General features: G+C 44.5%; 1 protein-coding gene across 3 annotated transcripts in view; it reads left to right on the forward strand.

Annotated features, from left to right (window-relative positions):
• LOC139057872 (uncharacterized) overlaps positions 1–21,157 on the forward strand; it is a 328,200-nt gene that overhangs the window by 181,985 nt on the left and 125,058 nt on the right. The window contains exons 1-2 of one of the 3 annotated variants that reach the window (XR_011513060.1): positions 5,432–5,515; positions 20,301–20,330. Coding sequence is in view for 1 of the 3 variants with exons in the window: in XM_070536637.1 (XP_070392738.1) it covers positions 6,018–6,058; positions 20,301–20,330 (71 nt within the window). In the remaining 2 variants the exon portion in view is untranslated. Of the gene's footprint in view, positions 1–5,431; positions 5,516–5,937; positions 6,059–20,300; positions 20,331–21,157 lie in introns of those variants that run through there. The other 2 variants (XM_070536637.1, XR_011513059.1) reach the window with 2 other exon arrangements.

The raw sequence follows: 21,157 nt of genomic DNA on the forward strand, positions 1-21,157 counted from the left end.
GCGCATATATATAATAGTTCCCGAAGAGAAGAAGACATGACGCCTTTCTTCACTCCTTCTTTCTCTTCCTCTGTCGTTGTGTCCGAGTACAAGTGCGCCTCTTTGCCTTCATTACACTGGGCCACGTTGCAACTTGATATGCTGCCGAAGGTGGCTCTGGTGGTGGTGAGGTGTCGCGGGTGATGAAAACCATAGTCAATAAGAATGGAGAACTGATGTCGTCATCATTGAGGCGTCCAGTACACAACCAGATTCTTCGCTGGCTGACAGTTAATTTTTTGCCCTGGCCATAGGACTCGCCGACGATTATCTCGTCGCAGCCGACAAAAAAGGGCGGGCAGGCGACCTCGCACATTGAACTATCGCCTGACTCATTAAACGGCGTCGGCCGTGCTGGTCGCTGTCGGTCGAATTGCGTTGGAGTGGTGCACTAGATGTCTGTCAGAGTGCTACGTGAATTGCACTGTCGTAGCATTGCATCTGTAGTCCGGCCGAGCAAGGTTCTTTGAGGTACGCAAACAGGCAGGTCTTGACAAAACGTCGTGTGCAGCCTAACTATCCTGGTCAGAAGCCGTATCATTGGTCGAGGATGACTGGCCTGCTATTAGCATTGTGAAAAACGAAGTTGAAAGCGTTTCAAGGTGTGAAACATTAAAAAGTGAGAGTCTTCGGTGACGCAGATACGCCTACGATGATTATACCTTCAGACGCGTTATTCGCCTTGTAGCTGGTGCCAAGATCTCATTCAGCGATGAGCGAACGGCTGCGCTTTCGGTCAGTGACTGCACCGACATCCCAAGATGAGGGTTTGGTGTTTGAGAAAGCATATCGTGTCTCGGGGTCACAGAGACGTCAGGGTTTTATGGTGGTTGCGCGTCAAGTTGGCGCGTCATCTTTGTGTTGTCGCACCCGAGCCCAAGCGCGCATCTTTATCTTCAACTATCGTGCGAGTAAATATTTCAGGTAATATTCCGGCGGTTGCTGCTCACTACAGCAGGAGGATCTTCACAGTCGCCGACGATCACGAGGCACCTGTTTCTACAAATGAATATACTTAAAATATTCATATGTTATACACAGTGCAAATGGGAAGGATATGCAGTTGTTTGCGTCCTGCTTGCTTCGGCGACATTTCACCTGGCGTCTGTCGCGATCCTCCTACTACGATGCCCAACTCAAAGCTAAAGCTCGCTTGATGCTTTCCGCGAGCTTGCCTCGGCGTCTCCTTTCCCTAGGTAAAGTGGACTCTATACTAGACAAATCAGTTTGGCGGCGGCTCTCGTAGACCAACCAGTCAACTCGCTCATGCCTCGCCCACAGAGGACGCTGGCCTTGCGAAGCGCATTCCTGACTCTCCTCTTTTCATTTGCGTGCCCACACGGTGCATGTAGGCAACGTATCTTACAGTGAACTTCAACGCTATAGAAAAGTAGATCATTAAAATTATTTGGAGGGTCCAACACTTCTCCTTGTTTTTCTTTTGTAATTTTTGAAATATCATCTTTCATCTGTCATTTAATATACGCTCCCTTGGAGGTGAGGGCTTCCAGTTTGGGTGATCCTTTTTCTACAAACACATCGCACAGCACATAGATGCAGCAGGGAACAATGTTATGACATCGTTCAGTTTCGTATGCGAATTCTTCCGACTGATTTTAATCCTGCACGCTTTTGTAGTAGTACATAATTTCTTGCATCCAAAGGAACCGCCATAAACACAGGACGCTTGCGTTCAGCGAACAAACACATAGAAGAGTGATCCAAAATTTCACATAAATAAATTTTGAAGCTTGTCATAATATTTCGACTTATAACAGGGACTTTCGCTGTTGAAGTAAACAAATTTCTATTTTGGGAACAATGTTCATGCTGGTCTTGAAATAAAAATAGGACTCAATAAGTATTCTGCACATCATCCTTGAGAGTTATTGTTTTCCTTCGCCCTTATTATATCCGGACCTTGCGGCAACCAGTTCTGAACTACAAAACATATATACCTTTACATAATTTTTGATGCACAATGCTGATTGTAAATGCACACACCTTACGTTGGAATACGGCATTGATTTCTATTTTTCGCAGACAAACACATCTAGCAATACAGTTTAGCAAATTCAACGGACTTTCAAAATTCCTCCAGCTCTGAACAAAATCGCTTCGACAGCGGTCACTCTCGCCTAAGACCCCATTATTGTGCCAGACTACAGAAGTCCTGTCCAAACTCGATAAGCTACATTCGATGATGACGATGGCATGCTGACGGTAGCTGTAAAACGAAGACTGCTCCTCGACCATGAAACATCCATAACATGAGCAACGACAATCGGTACAGCAACAATAGCTGCACGAGATTTCTTGCGGCACGACAGCGATATTGTTGGCGCAACAACAAAACTAAAACAAGACTATCACGGCAAGCTTGCACTGTCGGCATTCTTGTCCCTAGAAGGCTCACTTTTTTGGCATTTAGTGTTCATTTAGAAACGAAGATTCTCTAAAGGCAACTCTACGTGACGCCTCACCTTTACAAGAGATTGGAATTGAACTGAATTGGAATTGAATTGAATTTTATTCTCCTTGAACAAATACACAAGGAAGCAGGAATGAGATAGTGTTGGGATTCCTAACTTTCTGGCTATGGTTCGTTATTTTGGACGAAGCCAAGCCAGGTTCGAAACAAAGCTTAAAAATCAGTGAAACTCCCTTAGCCAGTCTTCAGTCATGACTGGGTTGTTCCTCTTTGCACTGATGGGTGCTGTGACCACTCATTATCAAGAACAAGCAGCAACAAAGCTCAGTGGTGCTTTATCCCTTTCGGTCATTCACTTGGCATAGAGCTCGGCAGCCGACACTGCTTCCTATTTCCAGATGGTTTCGCGGAAAGGGATAGCCAACATGGCACGGTTTGCAGAAGGGTCGGTCTCGTCCTTGGCATGCTTGACCAGCTGCGTTTCGGGGATCGCTGCTTAGGTAAATGCACCCAAGTACTTAGTTAATCGAATGGCAAAGTTTTCCGACCGGTTCTTCCGACTGCCAGCTTTGGGCGCCGCACATATCCGATTTCATGGCGGCAAAAGTGAGCGGGTACCCATCACAATTGACGAAGTGCAGGCTACGCGCGAATTCCGGTGGGAGATCTCTGCCCTCTCGGTCACGGCAATTTATTTCTGTTGCGCAACATGTGTCGGACGGAGTTCCTGATTAGTATGTGAGCCTAGTCAAGGAATATGTCGTGTTAGCGGCTTTAACAGGGATTAATACAATTGCAGATGCTAGGATGGTGTCTAAAAACGTATGGCGATAACTTCGAAGAGTTTTTGGCGCGTAATTCTAGAACATAGTACTAATGAGAACTGGCTTTCCTAAATAGTTTGTTCAGAGTAGCTAGGCTGGTTAGAATAAAGCGAAGCTTTTCTCGCCTAATTTCCCATGTTTGGACTGTCTTTCTGGCTGTTGTGTGTTGGATGTTGTTGGGGTGTTCGCATACCCCACTTTATCTGCGCTTGGCAAAAGTACATTTATAACCCCAGTAAATTTCCCGTTATGTATTTGTGACAGTCATTTTAGACAAGTAAACGAAATATTTTCTCTTATAGTATACCATAGCTACATGCTCTTGATATGTTCAGATATTAGAAACGTGCCCCATGCATCGAGCTATTACGTCAGCTAAAGTGATGCGTCAGCTAAATGTAACCAAGGTTTTAAAAACGACGTAGTGTGCTAGGGGCCTGAAATCAACTTAGTGGTGTTGAGGATCTCGCGACCTAGTGTGCATTTTTCTCGTTTTTCGAAGTCAAATCATTTCTATTAATTTATTGCCTAACTTTTTAAATATTGACTTCAGCAAGAAACTCAATTTGTGATAGTTCTAGGTCACATTTAAAAATAGCTGACTTGACAACATGAAATAAATCAGGCAACCCTATTGTGAACCGATTCTAGTTTTTCAGTTGAATACATCTAATGGTGACACAAAATGGACGGCGCGAACTTGAGGTTACGTCAGACAAGTTAGGTAACCTAATTTACGAACATAATTAATAGGATTAGTTAAGGCATTGCGCATTGACGAATATGAGTGTACTGTGCGATGATCACGTGATCACGAAAATGTCAGAGTGAGGTTAACACCAACATATGAGCAGTGTGAATAAAATATTGCTGGTATTCAGGTGACACAAAAACGTAATGGTAGTATTCTTCTGGCTGAAAGATAATACTTTTCACTTTGAAACCCTCAGCTCCATTAGCTAATTATTACAGTGAGTAGAAACACGTACGGGATTATTTTTGAGGGTTAAAGTGCCATCAGTAAACCATCACTATATCAGTATCGGGAAGGTGGAGGTTGCAGTCATGCGCAAAAATGTGCAGGGGTGAATATGTATTTTCGGCGAATTCATTGCATATCGGAAAGAGTAACGGCCCAAGAACACTACCTAGCGGCGCACCTGAACTACTATACTAGAAGGTAGAAGGATTATTGACAACTATGAATTGATGGCACATTGACAGGAAATTGTAAATACATGATAAGGTAAGAGAATTTATGTTCATATCACATATCTTTAAAATAACATGGCAATTTGCTACGAGGCCAAACACTTCTGAAAAGTAAACAAAAATTGAGTCAGTTTGTAGATCCTTGTCCATGTTAATAGATGCACCAATTGTTAATTCTAATAATTGCTATTTACGCGAGAAACTCATCCGAAATCCGAGTTAATTAGTAAAGGAAAAAGCTTTGGCTTCTAGTTGGATGTAGAAATTGGACGCAATAGCATGTTCTACCATTTTGAAACATGTGCATGTTAACAATATTGTACGGTATTTTTTGGGTGAGAATTTGTTACCTGATTTATTTATGAGTATCGCCTTTGCCCTTCAGTCAGTGGGCAGCAAGCTGGTCGTTACTGTTCTGAAGATGTGAAATGGAATTTTGCTGGACATAAAAATGGTGTTTGTGAAATTTTTAGAATTGATACCATTAATGCCACAGTACCTAGATTGTGTAAATTTATTTATACGACATGCGGCGCCTTCAAATCCGATATTGTTCCAATATAGCCATGTATGGGTAGTCAAGGTTTCGTAAATGATGTAGATCAAGCTGATCTTCTGTGGTTAACATAGAGGCGAAAGAAGTTCAAAGCAGAAGCGCATTGATTAACAAAAATTTGGGTATTATTGTTGTCTCGTAAATAAACATTTTTGTGGCCCCGAGCAGTGATTTTACAAAAGAACTGTATATGTGTACACTTCTATAGATATGTCAGTGTCCGTGCATCAAAACTCCCGCGCCCTCTATGAGCAGGCAATTCAAATCAGTAAGCATGTGCTGACACCTGGCGTAGCAAAAGGAAAGCTAGGAAGCGGGCGGTGAGTAGCAGCGAAAATACTGTCCGAAAGGCTGCCTGTAAGCGGCGGACTCGATAGAAAGACGGGTGCCACGAAGTCTAGAATGCGGCGAAGCGACGCAGGTCCCACGCCAGTAAATTGGACGGGCACAAGGGTGCGTATGCAAAATTTCCCAGGGACTTTCTGTACAGAAATTTCAGATTCAATTATGCGCTGCGCGACAGACTGTGGTTAGATAACGATTCGATGGTGATTGATAACGTTCGAGATGTCGCGAAGCGTAGACGTAATGCTGTTTTGATTGCCCCAGCTTCTGTCTTAGCCATCACCTCGGTTTGGCTGCACCGAGAGAGGGCTAATTGTCGTAGCGCGCATCGATCATTTAGTTTGACAGGTGGTTGCTAACAAGCTGCATTTCTGTGCGTGCGCAAGGAAGCGAATGGACAGTTAACATGTTGCGCGCGCTGGTATGGGGATGCCGCGTATAGTGCTTACTGCCGAAGAGCAGTCTGCTCACGAGGTCCAGCTTCGGGACCGCAGACGTGAGTGAGAACGGCGGGCGGCACGAACCAGCGAGGAATGCGCCAAGGAGGCTGCCCGTAAGCGGCGGGCTCGAGCGAAGGCACCCCACATCGCCAAGCGAATAATGCAGCGCAATGGCAGAGGTACCACGCTCGGAAGGCTGGTACTTACAGAGGTGAGGATATGTGATTCTGCCAAGACTTCGTGGACAAAACGTTTGGCTTCAGTTGTCTAGTGTGTGACCGATTGTGGTTTGAAAACGACCTATAGGTGATTGCGAACATGTCTTAACCTGATGTTTACAGCTCCGCTGGTTATGCACCTTCGCAAGGCGGAATTGCCCTACATTTTTTTCGGATTGCACTTCAGAAGCGGTGGTAAGTCATGAGCAAAGTATTTATCTTTAGCTGAAAGAGGGTGGAAAAGCAATTTTCGCACTTTATCTGTATCTGCCTCATGCCGCTTGCGCACACAAGCATTTAGCACTATCGTAGTGGCGTTTCTTCCTCTGTCGCAGTGGGCGTAGTGAATAGATGAACGGTGTGTTCAGTATCCTAATGAAAGGAACATACTAGTTCAACAATCGACACATGTTATTTCGAATAGTGTCCAAATGTTCTTGACAAATCTACTGTAGAATAAAGGTAACAGCACACGACAAAAAAGAACATTTCAGAGTCCGCATTCATCCTTCTCTGCTTAACATTGTTATACTCACATACGTTTCTTGTCATATGTTGTAGTCACAGATCACAATCTCCGAGTAGATAGATAATAGCAGTTGGGTGTAGCTTCCTCACTATATCCATATTGCAACAGAAGTAGAGTTAGGAGGACGGTAGCCAACCCCTATAAGTACACATGGGGATAAGCACGAGCAGGCCGCCTTGGCAATCTCAAAGTACGAGTTTGAGTTAAATACATCAGACTAAGCCACCTATTTGAACTTTGCGGTCAGACTTCTAAAGGCAAGCTAACATGACCCGCCGTGGTTGCTCAGTGGCTGTGGTGTTGGGCTGCTGAGCACGAGTTCGCGGGATGGAATCCCGGCCACGGCGACCACATTTCCATGGGAGCGAAATGCGAAAACACCCGTGTACATAGGTTTAGGTGCACGTTAGGGGACCCCAGGTGGTCGAAATTTCCGGAGTCCTCCACTATGGCGGGCCTCATAATCAGAAAGCGATTTTGGCGTGTAACGGCCCATAATAGGCCGGTCACCCCGACCCGATTCGCAAGGAGGCAACCGTAATTGGACCTTCACGGCAGCGCGCACCGCACAGCTGCACCTGATTTTATATTCTCGCGCATGTGTCAGGGTTGTCGCTGCTGTCTGTAGTGGCACCCTCGCGTGAATTTCTTTTTCAAGCCTTGTTGAAGGGTTTGAAAAAATAAAAGCAGTATGGTGCCACTAATTTCTCCTTTTAGCATCTTGCTGCTTGCGAAGCATAGTAGCCCCTGCAGCTCAGTTCTACTTCTTAACGCGACGGCGGACACCGATTGCAAAACCTTGCATCTACCGGCGGCAGCAAGCATTGGAACAGTTCGAGATAACACAATGCCGCAGAAGGCCACTTTGTGAGAGTAATCTAAAGGCGTCAGAGAAAGCAGTGTGGCGTGTGGTAATTCCCCCAAAGAAAGAATGAAAGCGAAGCGCGGTGGACGCGCGTGCCAGCCCAGCCACAGCCGCTGCATAAAACAATGGCCCAGATGTGACGGAGCAGCGAAAACGACGCCCAGTGGACGTTTAGTCTACGAGCACCACAGCGACGTCAAGCAAAGCTACATGTCAGGCCAGCAGGTATGATGGGACGCGCGTACGCACCGCTGCTCTAGCGGCCCTCCCGACAGCAGGCGCCGCGTCGGTAGACGGCGCATCGATGCAGTTTGGCACGCGCTCCCGTGGTCCGTATACTTATGCTCACGGGTGTACATTCGAAGACGCTCGCAGAGCAAGTATACCCCAGAAGGACAAGCACGGGCTTCCGCTATTGTTCTATTGGTTGACGTGCATCGAGGGAGGCCCAAACATGCGCGAAATGCTTGCTCTCCAGCGCGCACACACAGCTAAGTGCCTAGCTTGAGAGTGCCTGCATTCTGTACCGTATATACCCTACGAATAGTGCTTGGTACAATTGGAGTAATGAAAACTCCGAGGGGCCCCATCTTGTTCCTGCAACGACGCGAAGGACGTGAACAAAACTCTTCAGCTTTGCCTTCAGTGCGGCGACGTGTCTTGACCAAGATAATCCCCAGTCTATGACTAAGCCAAGGAATCTGTGGTGTGTAACCGTAGGTATCGCTACTCCGTTAATGATTTTCAGATATCTGGTCATTTGTTTTCACGTGAATGTGATCACGCAACATTTTTCTGTTGACAGTTGGAGGCCTTGACGCCGCAGAAACTTAGTTGTTATTGTCACTGCACGTTGAAGCCTAGCACGCAGTTGGGGACGGGTGGCTCCAGATGCCCATATGCATATGTCGTCCGCATATGTGCTAATCTTCACCGCGCTAGGAAGTTCAGATGCAAGGCCAGTCAATGCAACATTGAAAAGAGTTGTACTGCGAACTCCCCCATGTGGAACACCTCGATGTATATGGTGCTGTCTGGTGTCGCCATCACTTGTCGACATATTCACCGTATGGCCACTGAGGTAGCTAACAATCCATGCATATAGCCGGCCACCGACGTCTAAATCTTCCAGTGCATCAAGGATTGCATAATGGAGTACATTGTAGTGTGCACCCTTAATATCCAGAAAAACAGCTCGAACTAACCGACGGCGACTTCTTTCCTGTTCAACAGTCGATACAAAGTCGAAAACACCGTCAATGGAAGAACGGTTTCTTCTAAATTCGTGCATAAAATCAGGAAATCGATTTCTCTAGAAACCATTCCAGCCTTGACAAGACCATTCTTTCCATTAATTTGCTGACGCAACTGGCTAAGGCGATCGGTCTGTAGGAGGAAAGCTCGTTAGGGCACTTCCCCGGTTTAAGCAGTGCTACAACGTGACTGCATTTCCAACTATCTGGAACATTTCTTGTCTGCCACGTCATATTATAGAAAGATAGAAGAAGGCGTCGTGAGGCTACAAGCAGTCAGCAAAGTGAAGCAAGCAGTTCATACGTTCATTGAAATCACCCATACAACGAAAAGACCTGCATACGTTTCAATAAAGAACAAGCTCAAATCAAGCATCCGAGCTATCAACAAAGCATTTAATAACCACCTCAGCAGTTGTAGTGGTGGTTTTGCAACAGCTTCGCTGGACACCCATTTTCGCAGAGTCGAGATGGCGAGTCAACTTTTTTTAAACAGGTTTGGCAGCCAGGTTGGGGTAATTTGTCACGTTAGCTTGCTTTTCTAATAGATTGTGAAACACTTCGAGCCGAGAACATAGTGATAGTATCATTTATTGCGCCGCAAATGAAATAGAAGAAAAGCCACGAACTAAGGTACAACTGTATGCCTTTGTCCTTTTTTAAAGCTAGGCAACGTCGTGTGACTTCTCATATACAATGTGCGGTACATTTTAGGTTTTTTCAGGAAGCAGGAGTCGCTTCACTTTTCCGGAAGCGCAATAAAATGTAAAGGTCTACGTACACGTGTGCTAGAAAACAAATTAAACAATCATGTCTGTCACTTCGCGAGATCAGAAGGTATGGATTCAAAAGTTAAGATTTTTAAAATGGGAAGCGCAAATTGGAGCACTGAAAAACACAAATCTCCTAGTCTCCAAGAACGAGACGAGCTCTGCTGGGCGACCTCTGTGGCGCAGCAAAGGCGACACGCAGCCGTATAGAATTGTCAGGAATATCTTAAGAGTTGGAGCCGCCAAGGTTTATCCGCTGTCGTTGCTTTTGCGTTGTTCCCGACGTAGTATCCCGAAAGGGAAGGTCTTCACCTTTGAAGCTTATAAGTGTGCTGCTCTTGTGGCTTTGGAAAACGCAGGATCCGCGTCCTAGTGTTGCTAAACTAGTTATAACTTTCTTTTTACCCACCGTGGTGGCTTATGGTGGCTCGTGGTGGCTCATGTTAGCGTTGCTAACGCGAGATCACTGGATGAAATCGTGGCAGAGTTGGCCGTATTTGCATGAGGGCGAAATGGAAACATGCCCGTTCACCCAGGTGGTAAAAATTAATCTTGAGTTGCCCACTGCTTCATTGCCCATGGAGCGTACATCTCCAGGAGGAAAATTTTGGTGCGTAAAGCTCCAGGATGCTTTTTTCGTTTACGCATACACCTGATCCTGGGTTTGGAAGGCGCTGGATGCTACAATATTCCCTTCTTTGTACCGCTATCTGTATGTCAACTCCACCATACGCCAGTTACGCTCGTCTGTACCTGAGATGGTGAACATCTTGCCAAGTATGCATGCGACAAGTTGTCAATCTTTAGTTTGTTCGACGCTCCCAGCCATTCTTTTTTGTTGCGAACAAAGATGGAATCATAATTTCTAACGTATTAGATACCTTTATCAGATCCAGCGGCTCAAACATTGATATCTAATGAAGCAAGCGCTTAAAATTGTGAAAATGGTTGTCCTCTTGTCACTTTCGAGATTTTCTGCTGTACTGCTATACAAATCAGTCTGAATTCACTTTAAAAATTCTAAATTATGCTTTCATGGATGTAGTTTAGTTTTAGCAATGATAATAAATTTACGGCCAAGGGTAGGTTTGGGAGAAATACTCAAGCCTACCATTCCTCGCTGTCTCTATATATACTGTCGTTTGTGTTGCAATCACAAACGGTGCTGCGGTGCATCGCGCATGCTGCTGATAGAACACACCATACTGACTCTTAAGAACTGCGATGCTTCTGCATTCTTCGATAACAGTAATAGTATCGTCATGTATGCTGCAAAGATTGTAAAATATCTTGAGGCACCCTGTTTGGAACTTCGACTATTTCCCCATATCCAGTTGGTAAGCCTATCAGATGCATATCTTATAGCAATGTTCATTGCTTAAGATAGTAAGAGAGCCTTCGAGCAGACTTCATAAACTGATTTCATCAAAAGGGGTTAAGAGGTGACCAAATAGAGGCACCTTTTTGTTTTATTTATTCTCTAGAAATTTTCCCTGTGTTGCACAAAAATTAACGCTGTGATCAATCTTTATAGTTGACTCCTCAAGGTGTATTTAGACGCTCTATTTTTATCAGCCGAGCTACTTCATTATTCAATCGCATTTTTTCGCCTTAAGGCATGGCCGTCATTGAAAAGGAAATAAATATTGTACTCATATATCTTCTAGAAAAGCCCAAATATCAATTTCGCTGATGGCTCCATGATTAAAAATGTCAAGATACACGCTTCACAAGAAAAAAATGCTAACAAACGCATTGCTTGAATGCCATGTATATTTCTAGCATGGCTTTTCGTTCAACTTTTATGGCAGCTTGAGTCTGCGTATGACCTCTCGGGTTGATTGGAAATCGATTTGCGCTCGACGCAGTTAAATCCATGGGTCTCAGCCTTGCACGAGTTAACGATGCGTGAGGGCTTCTTCGGTGCTCTCTCTTTTTAACTCCGGCAGCTTGCCTCTCTCGCTTTGGCCGAATCACAGTTGAGCGTCTCTACGACATCTTAGTGCTCTGTCCGTGCTGCGTGCCTGAACCATTCCCCGGCTGCTTGTGTTTCCGCTTGTGTTAGGGACCACCATTGTTCTTCGAGCATTAGCCTGCGCAGAAGGTATTTTGAGTAGCCGTAATTACATCGCCTCTATATTTCCCACATGAAAGGTAGAAAAAAATTAAAACAAAAAAAAGCTCATAGGCCTCGCTCCCTTCTGTTTGTGCACACACTTGATCCATTTCAATTTCAATGAATTTTTAGCTTTCACCTAAATTAGGGACGGCTAATCACGCAAGTCTTTAAGGTATACAATGGACGGTCCGAGTCTTCTAGTGAATGTGTTGAAATAAACTTGCCGCTAAGACGTTTAAATGCTATCATTTGCGTGTCATATGGGGCACGATATTGTAGCGATACCTTTTCGGATGCTATTCAATTTCGCGGTTCTCACGCTTCGGCAGTGGTCAAAGCGACACTCTGCCCGCGTTATGAGTGGGCCCAGCCTCCCTGGAACTGAGGGTAATAACAAGAGATAGATTAGCAGGGAAGGCATCATTGCGGATTCATGCAAATAATCTATTTCGTTCAGATATACAGTATAGTAAGATAGCAGGCAACATAGAAAAAGCTTTCGGATCAGTATTTATTTAGTTTTATTCATCTGTTTCAGCATGATGAAGCATAAATGACTGAAAGCATGACGTCATAAATGACGCCTAGAACCTATCTGCCGTTTATTATGCTACGGTCAACTCGTTCTAATTAATTGGCAGCATGGCTGAAGGCTGATACAGGAATTTCAAGCAGTAGCCGCATTTTCTTGCTTGGTAGCGAACTTCAACTTTACCATGTCCCCTCCTAGTTTTCATAGAAAAATCATAGCAAGCTCTCTGGGGAAGATATATGCCTATATAGATATATAGTCCGAATATATGCTTTCTTTCCTCGCCATTGTCATTATTTGCCCAAGCACACATTACGCTTTGCGGGAAATAAAGATTTCCCCTACTCTTGTAAATTGGCTACATGGCGCAATTTGACGCGGTAGCTGTAAGCAGCAGACTCAGCAATGATGGCATCTCAAAGGCACGTGGCATACGAGAATAATACCACTTACATCAATCCGCCGTAAAACATACGGGGCACATCAGAAATTTCTGCAAGAGGAGAACAACGCCGGAATCTGCAAACGAGATATGTTGAAAGACCATATGACCCCATAAAGTGAGTCGCACAAGATAAGAGTGAACTTAGAGAGTGCGCGTGAAGCAATAACAAGGCAGATGCAGAACGACAAAGAAGATAACTAGGTCACCGCTTTCTCGAAGAGATTTCCCCAGCGAGTCATTTCCCACCTCCAACTCGTAGCAGCTGGGCACTTGATGCGACGTAGATAAAAGCTGAACCGAGGTCTCAGCCCCTATTTTCTATCCCTTATGCCCTGTATATATCGAACGGCGTACAACCTTAAGTTCTTCCCTGTGACCTCAGAAAACCATCTCCCTGTTTATCGATTTGGTGAGCCTTTATTCTCAGTCAATTAGCCTCATTTCTGCGTCTCTTCGATATCTCTCTTTGCCTTCCCAGAGGACAGTGGTTGCTGCATTTATGAGTGCAATTCGTTATGGTAGTCTAGTGCGCTTTGCCCCAACTGGTCGTCCGTATAAACCAGCAAGAACCACATCTGTGCAATCAAGTGCAGTGATCGCATTATTAGCGTTCGTACATGTGCCTCGCCGAGTTCTGGCGGTCTTGCGATAGAAGGTTTCGGTATTTTATTGACGTCGTACTCTGGCGCATCTAAGTTTTCTGAACGCGTTTTGCTGGTTGCACAGCTTGCGGAGAAAATTGCACGTTAGCGCGATGGACGAAGCACCGAATGCGATTCTGGTGTGACGCGGCACTTAAGAAAACTGTGGCTGCGCAGCCAGAGCCAATGGTGGCTAGAACAGCACCCTGATAGCTACCAGGCGTCTCACAACGCTGGTGTGATGCGGAGCCCCTCTAGCGGCATTGTAGGCGTCACACCTCAACGGCACGTGAGATTACATGGAAGGAAACCGATAGCACTTGCACCATGACGTTTACTTTTCCTAGCATAGGCCCAGCCCTAACTCCGTTGGACCTCCGGTTGATTGGAGCCCGACGGCGCGTCCACTTGGTGTTGTCATTTGCATTCCGACAGAAATTATACGGACACGCCAGGCGCATTTCCACCGTCGTGCTTGCTGATAGCTTCGTCTGGCCTGTGTTCTCGCAGCTGAGTTCGAGTTGAAGCAAGACGCAGCACAATGCTCAGTTCGCTCGTTGCTGCTGCCGCACTTCCTCGCTGTTGTGTTTTAACAGCGAGTGTGCGCTGTCATCGTGAAAGATGTGTTTATGTTTGCATCTGCGCGCGTGACACCATGCTTGGGAGTATTACTTATTAATAATATTATTTATTTAGTATGCGAATGCTGAATAGTGTATACGGCTTATAAATATACTATCCTTACTTTCAATAGCTGTCTACTAATTTGCTATCGCAATAGATGCCTTCCCTCTCGGGCGAAACTGCGACTATTTTCATCCAAGCGCACTGGGCATCTTTAGAGACCTCATAAGCCACCATGCGAGGGCCGCACAAGTCCCGTCGAGACCTTCAAAGCCAGACAGCGGTGCCAGCGACGCGAAAGCGTCTCCAGTATCCGTATAACTATCATTGCAATAAATAAGTGCTCATTACAGAACAAATGTCGTCTGTATATTTTTGTCACTGCCAAAGAAATGTTTTCCACACAAAAGATCTCCAACGGCTTAGACGCCTCAGGACCTCAATAAAGTTCTTGACTGACTGACACAAAAGAGACGCCGTAAATGTTCAAAACGTTCCTTCAATTCAAAATGTTATGTATTTAAAATCAGAAAAAAAAATGTTTTCAACCTATGCAAACTCTATCGAACTCTTTCAACTTCTGAAAAATGGCATGCAGCTGAGCGTATGAAGACTACTTTTGGCCATGGGAGAAAACAATTGTTAACGAGCAGAAATACGAGAACAAGAAGCGGTTAATAAAAAAAAAAAACTTATTCTGTGTTTTCCGAACCTTCAGTTATTCCTGCCGTAAGATGTTCATGATGAATACCCACAAAGCCGCTTAATTCGCAATGATCGTGGGAGAACACACATGCAAACAGCATTGACTTATCAGTTGCCGGAACAGGAAGCGATATCTTTGTTAAATTATTTGGTGGGTTGACGCGTGATGCAACCGTGGGTGCTAACGTCATTTTGTGTAGTGATATCTACACAATCGTTCAATAGTTCGCCCTTAAGACCCTCTTACACTTTGTATTAATAATGCAGACAACAAGCCGAGAACAAAGCTTGACCTTAAGGCTTTACTGTCTGTTTTCTTCATATGATTGCCGATAACAAAATCATCTAGCAGCTCGGATACACTTAACCGTCTCGCTCAGCCTTCGGCTCCCCCCAATCAGGTTCCCCTCAAGACACTTCAATAAAGTTCTCGTCAATTGTAAATTGATGGCAAAATGTGCTTGTAGTGGTAGTTGTAAGAATATTGCTTGAGACAAGAAAAAATATGCTTGTGACCAAATCAAGTACACCTGGGAGACCACCTGGTTCAATAGTGGAAGAATTTGAAATGTCCGCAATGTGCTGGTATTTGCTGAAGGTTCCCCCAATACATCAAAACGCCAACGGCATTTCACTATGGTATGTTAGGGGTAGCCAGAGGCAAGCAACATTTCTACGCTCGTTCATTTCACATTTTCATTCTCCTTGAAGTGAAAAAAAAAACACTCTTAATGACAGAAGCGTCTTTCCAGCAACAAGGAATGCACATAAATAGGGTATCTAGCTGGGCTATAGTTGCTCACGACCCATGACCCCGGGTGCACTGTGTCAGGAGCGTCATGGTTTATTTTACTGCAATTCCTGCTTCGGCTTATCCTGGGCACTTAAAGGGCAACTCCGGCGATTTTTCGATATCAACGGATGTCGATGAAATTCAATGGGTACGTTCCTCTTGACACTGTTGTCATGTCCTCGAAAAAGCAGGTTTGCGAGTTCCGCAGATCTTTTGGAAATGAAATTAATTCATTGCCTCGAACATCCTACCTTGCGTACTTCCTCAGTTACAAGCTACATTGTGTATGTTGTCACGAATGTTCCATACAGAGCATGCCGGCACTATGCAGATGACAGCGACGAGAACGTCGAGGAGTCGACGATCGTGAGCTGTAGTGCATGGCGTGAGAAGTCGTCCTAACGAGAAGCTGCGTTATCGGTGGACGGGCAAGAGACGGCGGGGGGGAGGGGAGGTGGCAAGTGGTGTTGCGTTGTTGGCTGCACGAACTTCAGCCCTCGCCATATGTACACACAGTCTGAGCCGATGGCTATCGCGTTCAGCCGAGGTTAAGACTAAGTGTCACAGTCGCGTAGTTCATGCGTCTGCTGCTGGCGGACTTGAGCGATTGACAAGAAGCGAATTAAGCCACCAGGATGAAGAAAGCTCTTTCCGTAGTTCAGTTTTGACCATGCAAATTTGAAATAAACCATTCCTCATTTCGTACAGCTCACACACAAAAAGCGAGAAGCGACGACACGGAGCAGTATCGACAGCGGTACGTTGCCGTTTTCTACGGAAAGCTACCCGCCGCACACACTGACACATCCCTAAATGAAATGCGACTACGAACATGGGTGTATCTTTACGTATTGTCATGCAGAGTCATTATTGAGCTTCCGAGGTGCACTGCTAGCATCGTATCCCAAATGGGCAGCAAGCGTAGGCCCCTCGATACAGCGGCGTAAACAACCGCCTCGGTCAGCTGACAACGGTTTCGAATTAGCTTAAGAATTCTACCATCAGACGCGTGACAGGGTATCTCGGGTACGTAAATATTCCATTACCTTGACATTGTGGAAAAAGTTGTCGGGGTTGCACTTTAACGGTAGGCAGGTTACTATCTCGCTTCGCTTTGTACAAAAAAAAAATTGAATGGCCGCGATGGTGGAGCCGAAGCTATCATGCCGAGCAAAGTAACCCGACGCTCTGACTTTTAGAATACCATGGGACACATTTTTTTTTCCCCGTCGAATGCATGTTCTGGTCGTACCGACGTCAACTATAGCTCTTTGGGACGAATGGTGCTTGCGTCACGCCACATGGAACGAGTTAGATTGCGTTGCTCTCACTGCTTTCATTGTGGCCGCAGACTTGCCACTCTGACACCTTAAGGTAACGAGCGCGCGTGTCCCTTTCTCCCATTCATTCCGTGCGCCAGCTATAGTGCTTTGCGACGGGGTGTCACGCTCCTTGCTTACACGATCAGCCCGTAGCGCTATTCTGTGACATCCGGCTGTGCCGATTTCAAGGTCTCCCGAAGCAGTCTTTGCACTCTTCAACTTTGCGACGAACAGTAAATTAATGGCAGAGTGGTCAGCTCTAGTGTAGGCTGGAGCGTTGACGGGCATTTCATAGGGTAGCATCTTCGGCCCCTTCTGTTTAATTTCTACGTAAATGACTTAGTTGTGGTCGATTCCAACAGAACATATCTTATATGTGCTGAAAACACAGCTTTACTATTTAAATGGAAGGATGCACATAGCCTCCTTAATCTACATAGCCTCCATAACGTCGTTCTAAGGAAAGTATACGAATGGTCTGTTGAAAACGGCCTTCAAGTTAATGCTAGCAAAACTAAAGAAGTGTTGCTTCAAGCTAAAAATAAGAAAGGTACACTAGAAACAGATTTGCTTACAGGGAGCTCCCGAATCGAAATTGTAAGAACAATAACTTTTCGTGTCTTCTTCGCTGACCATATGACGTAGAACACCCATCACGATTTCATGGCTGGAAAACTGTCCCAAGTTATTGGCGTAGCTTACTGCATTAACTGTCTTCCACACAGCATAAAAATACTAATTTACAATGCTCTATTCTTAAGTAATTTATATTACTGCTGTCTTGTATTGGGCACGGCCATCAAGACTAATATACATTGTCTGTCTGAGGAAAAAAAGTAAAATGCTTGATATGTAATACGCCTTACGATGCCCCTACTCAGCCACTGTTCAAAACACTTAATCTGCTTAGAATTCGAAATCTCTTTCAGCCCCATTTAGCACTGACGTAGCGCAAGGAACTCAAATACGCAGTTAACGGTATCCAAAATATAGCTCGTCTACATATACATGTTGCAGCCTGTGGTACAAGGGAACCTGAACAATGGAACATTCCGCATTCAAGAATGAATCACGGTCAGCAAATTCTCCGACATAAACTTCCGAGTTTTCTAAACAACCGCGCCTTATAAAAAATATATGTGCTGTCCCTACGGAGCTTGCAAAACTACTTGCAGTCAGAGTAATTTCGCTTTTGTTTTTTGCGTTTGTGCATACGCTATGCTGTGTATGACTTTTTTTTTCTGAGTATGTACTGCACTGAACGTAGTGCTATGATTAGTTTTCTTTCTTAGGTTGTTTGCTTGTTTTCCTCCTAAAAATGTTTAAGACACATCTCTCATGCTCATGCTTTAAATTTATTATTTTCCTCGTACACACAAGCTAATTCTTTTCGTATTTATTAAAATGTATTTCCTATAATATACCAAAATTTTTCGTACGTTGATGTCTACCCTCTTCTGTAATCACATGTGAGCGCCCGCTGTCTCCTGTTGCCTTTCATGGGTTTTGGGGCTTTTCAAGTTGCCTGCACGCAACGTTTCACCCAGAACCTCACCACAGAACTCACTTTATGGAAAATAAAGACATTCATTCATATTGTTACAATCGTTGAGCACATCGAGATCAATAGCTCAAGCTTTTGCGTTGCACCTAGGTCACGGGTCTAGATCACGGCTTCTTCACATTGACCCACTGGTGTTACGTCTCATCTTCATGTGTGGTTAAGACGATATCCTCTTGGCTTTGAGTATTCGTCTTGGTGGTGTGGGGCATTTAGACGAGCAGCAACCGCACCTTGTTTGGAAGGTGCTGCTTTTAGGTTTACGGCTAAGGGCTAACACACCTGCCAGGTGCTTTGCCTATGTATGATCGGAGCTGCGGTGAGAGGTGGTGGCCTGGTGACCTCCAATGGGAAGGTCTTCGCTGTATCCACTCAGTTGCTGTCAGGTTGTCCGTGATATATGATGGTCATTCTCCTTATCACGGGCCCGGCGAGTTCACGCGGAATCTTCGTTGTCACCGCTGGTAACACTGGAAATATTGGAGGATGTGACCGAATTCTCTGCAGTGATAGCAGAGCGGGTAGCGCTGGGGGAGCGCCAAAAGTTGCTCTTCTATGAGAAGTTGTGCGTGGCAACGGACGGGTGTGATGGGCTGCGGCAGAACGATGGATTCTCGAGAAACACGTGCTATCACCGTGGCTGGTGTCTTTCACTTCGTCTTGTGGATCGTGTCTCATAGAGGTCTGTGCTCGAATCGTTGTAATAAACTGGGGTGAATATGCTGTTTTCTTCCCGCTTTGGGCTTGATTCATGGCTTTTTGATGGTATCGGAAGCATGAACACATAAGCATCCACACAAAATGTCACGTTGTCCTGATGGTAAATAATCAGATGCTGCTAAAGGCGTGACTTAAGAGGTAAACTTTTTAGGAGCTAACTTGCCAGAAAACCAAGTAACACGTAAGCATCTTCATGAAACGTCACGTGGTTATGATGGTGAATCATAAGACGCTGCTAAAGGTGCGATTTAAGAGGTTAACATTTTATTGGACGAAATTGTCAGAAAACGAAGTAGCATGTAAGCACCTCCATGAAACGTCACGGTATTGCAGTGGTGAATAATAAGACGCTTCCAAAAGCGTGACCTAAGAGGTTGACATTTTATTGGGCGAAATTGGGAGAACAACCATGTAACACACAGAGCACAATGAAGCGGCAAGCACGATCGTCAAACGTCAAAATGTTATCTATCGGTCGAGCGCGTTGACCATTGAATATTTATTAGTGGTCATTGATTCCAGCATAATAGCTTTTACACGGGTGTCATACAGGGTGTGCCTCATAACTCGAGCCAAGGATTTAAAAATGAAAGGCGCGTCGGAAGCAAACGGAACCGAACGGAACCGAGCGCATACTATTCGCAGTAGCCTATAGTAAGTCGGACAATCTTTTTGTTTTCCCCATAACTCACTAATTAAGTTTAATTACCCAACTATTTAATTATTGACTGAGGACCCCAAGTATGATACGCAGATCTATAGTGCACTTTCAGAAAACACCGCTCGAGTTGTTTCCTTTACGATACGTCTCACGTAGTCCCTTTTTCCAGGTTGCAAAGAAAGTCCGCGAAATATGAAAAAGGCCACGTGCTGCTCTCAAGCGTGCGTTCGGTGAACAAGGTTGGCTGCATCGTGACTGGCGGCGAGGAAGAGGCAGGGTGTTCTTTATCTCCTCGCCAGCGCTCGGCCAGCAGCATGCATTTTCGTTGTCATCCGACGAGAGCCGACCTTGTTAATTAATAACAGAAGTGATGCGTGAATGTTTGAGTGTACCTATATCGCCACGATGACCAGAGATTAGGACAAAAAAAGTTTGTACTTGTGTTCAATATTCTGCGTCACCTATGTGTCGTGTGCTGAGCAGTTTCGCTAGTCATCCACCTTTACAGAGTGGAATGGCACTGAATTCTTTCAATGGCAGTGTTGCCTGCTATCGAAAAGGCAGACCAAGTTTGTCACAGAACCTCAGCTCTTCAAGGAAGCTGCAAAATGGGCTGATGTTACTCTTTGGTGTCATTCTTGGTCCATAAAATCTGTATTCATTTATTTATTTCCTTTTTTGTTTGTTTCTTTCAGATACCCTCAAGTTCAAAGCACTTTACAGAGGTAAGTGGTTAAATGAATTATGGATAACAATTGTATTATAAATGGAAACAAAATGTCGCTACGCTTCAATAATGATTATTCTAGAAAGGATCACAACTATCATGACAAAAACAGAAGCACGCTTTATAACTGTGTAAAATTTATCTCTGTAAAAAACGCAGTAGAACAAGTTACAAAACATTGTCTTATGAAAAAAAAATTCTCTAGTACATTCGTGAATGAGTTGCGATATTCAATAGAGGCTAGTGGTGTGAGGTGTTCTTAACCTTTAGACTTCAATAGCAGATATGAATTAGAAAATCAAGTTTATGAACATGATTAAGAATTTTTGATAAGTACTGTGCGGTAAAAAATCAGTTGCTTACAACAATCGGGGTGATGATAATCATAATAAAAAGTCTTAAACGAGATGTTTTACATCGTGTTGCTAGATTTCTTTAGATGAGGCTTAATTTGATTTGTATTACACTAGTGGTACGGTCGCAAATAGATAGTATCAAATCAGCAAAATTCTTCTGAATCATTTCTAGCTAGAAGGCCAGATTTGTTTGATACGGGTCCTATATTAATGCAGACTACTCATGTTTCGTCTTGACAACAATTTTCAATAATAAGATTAAGAGAAAGCTCTAGCTTGGGCCACACTTCGATGCCCTCTATAGATACGCGTTAAATGTAGAAATAAATTGATAGAGCCACCTCTAGACCAATTTCAATGAAATGGGCTGTAATTGATGGAAAAGGTTAAATTGTAGTTACTCCATACGGCACCTGAAATTTTTAAAAATAATCGCCTAAAATTGGTTAACCTATAAAAAATGACACAC

The sequence above is a fragment of the Dermacentor albipictus genome, chromosome 3, assembly GCF_038994185.2.
Source record: "Dermacentor albipictus isolate Rhodes 1998 colony chromosome 3, USDA_Dalb.pri_finalv2, whole genome shotgun sequence".
NCBI classification, from domain to species: domain Eukaryota; kingdom Metazoa; phylum Arthropoda; class Arachnida; order Ixodida; family Ixodidae; genus Dermacentor; species Dermacentor albipictus.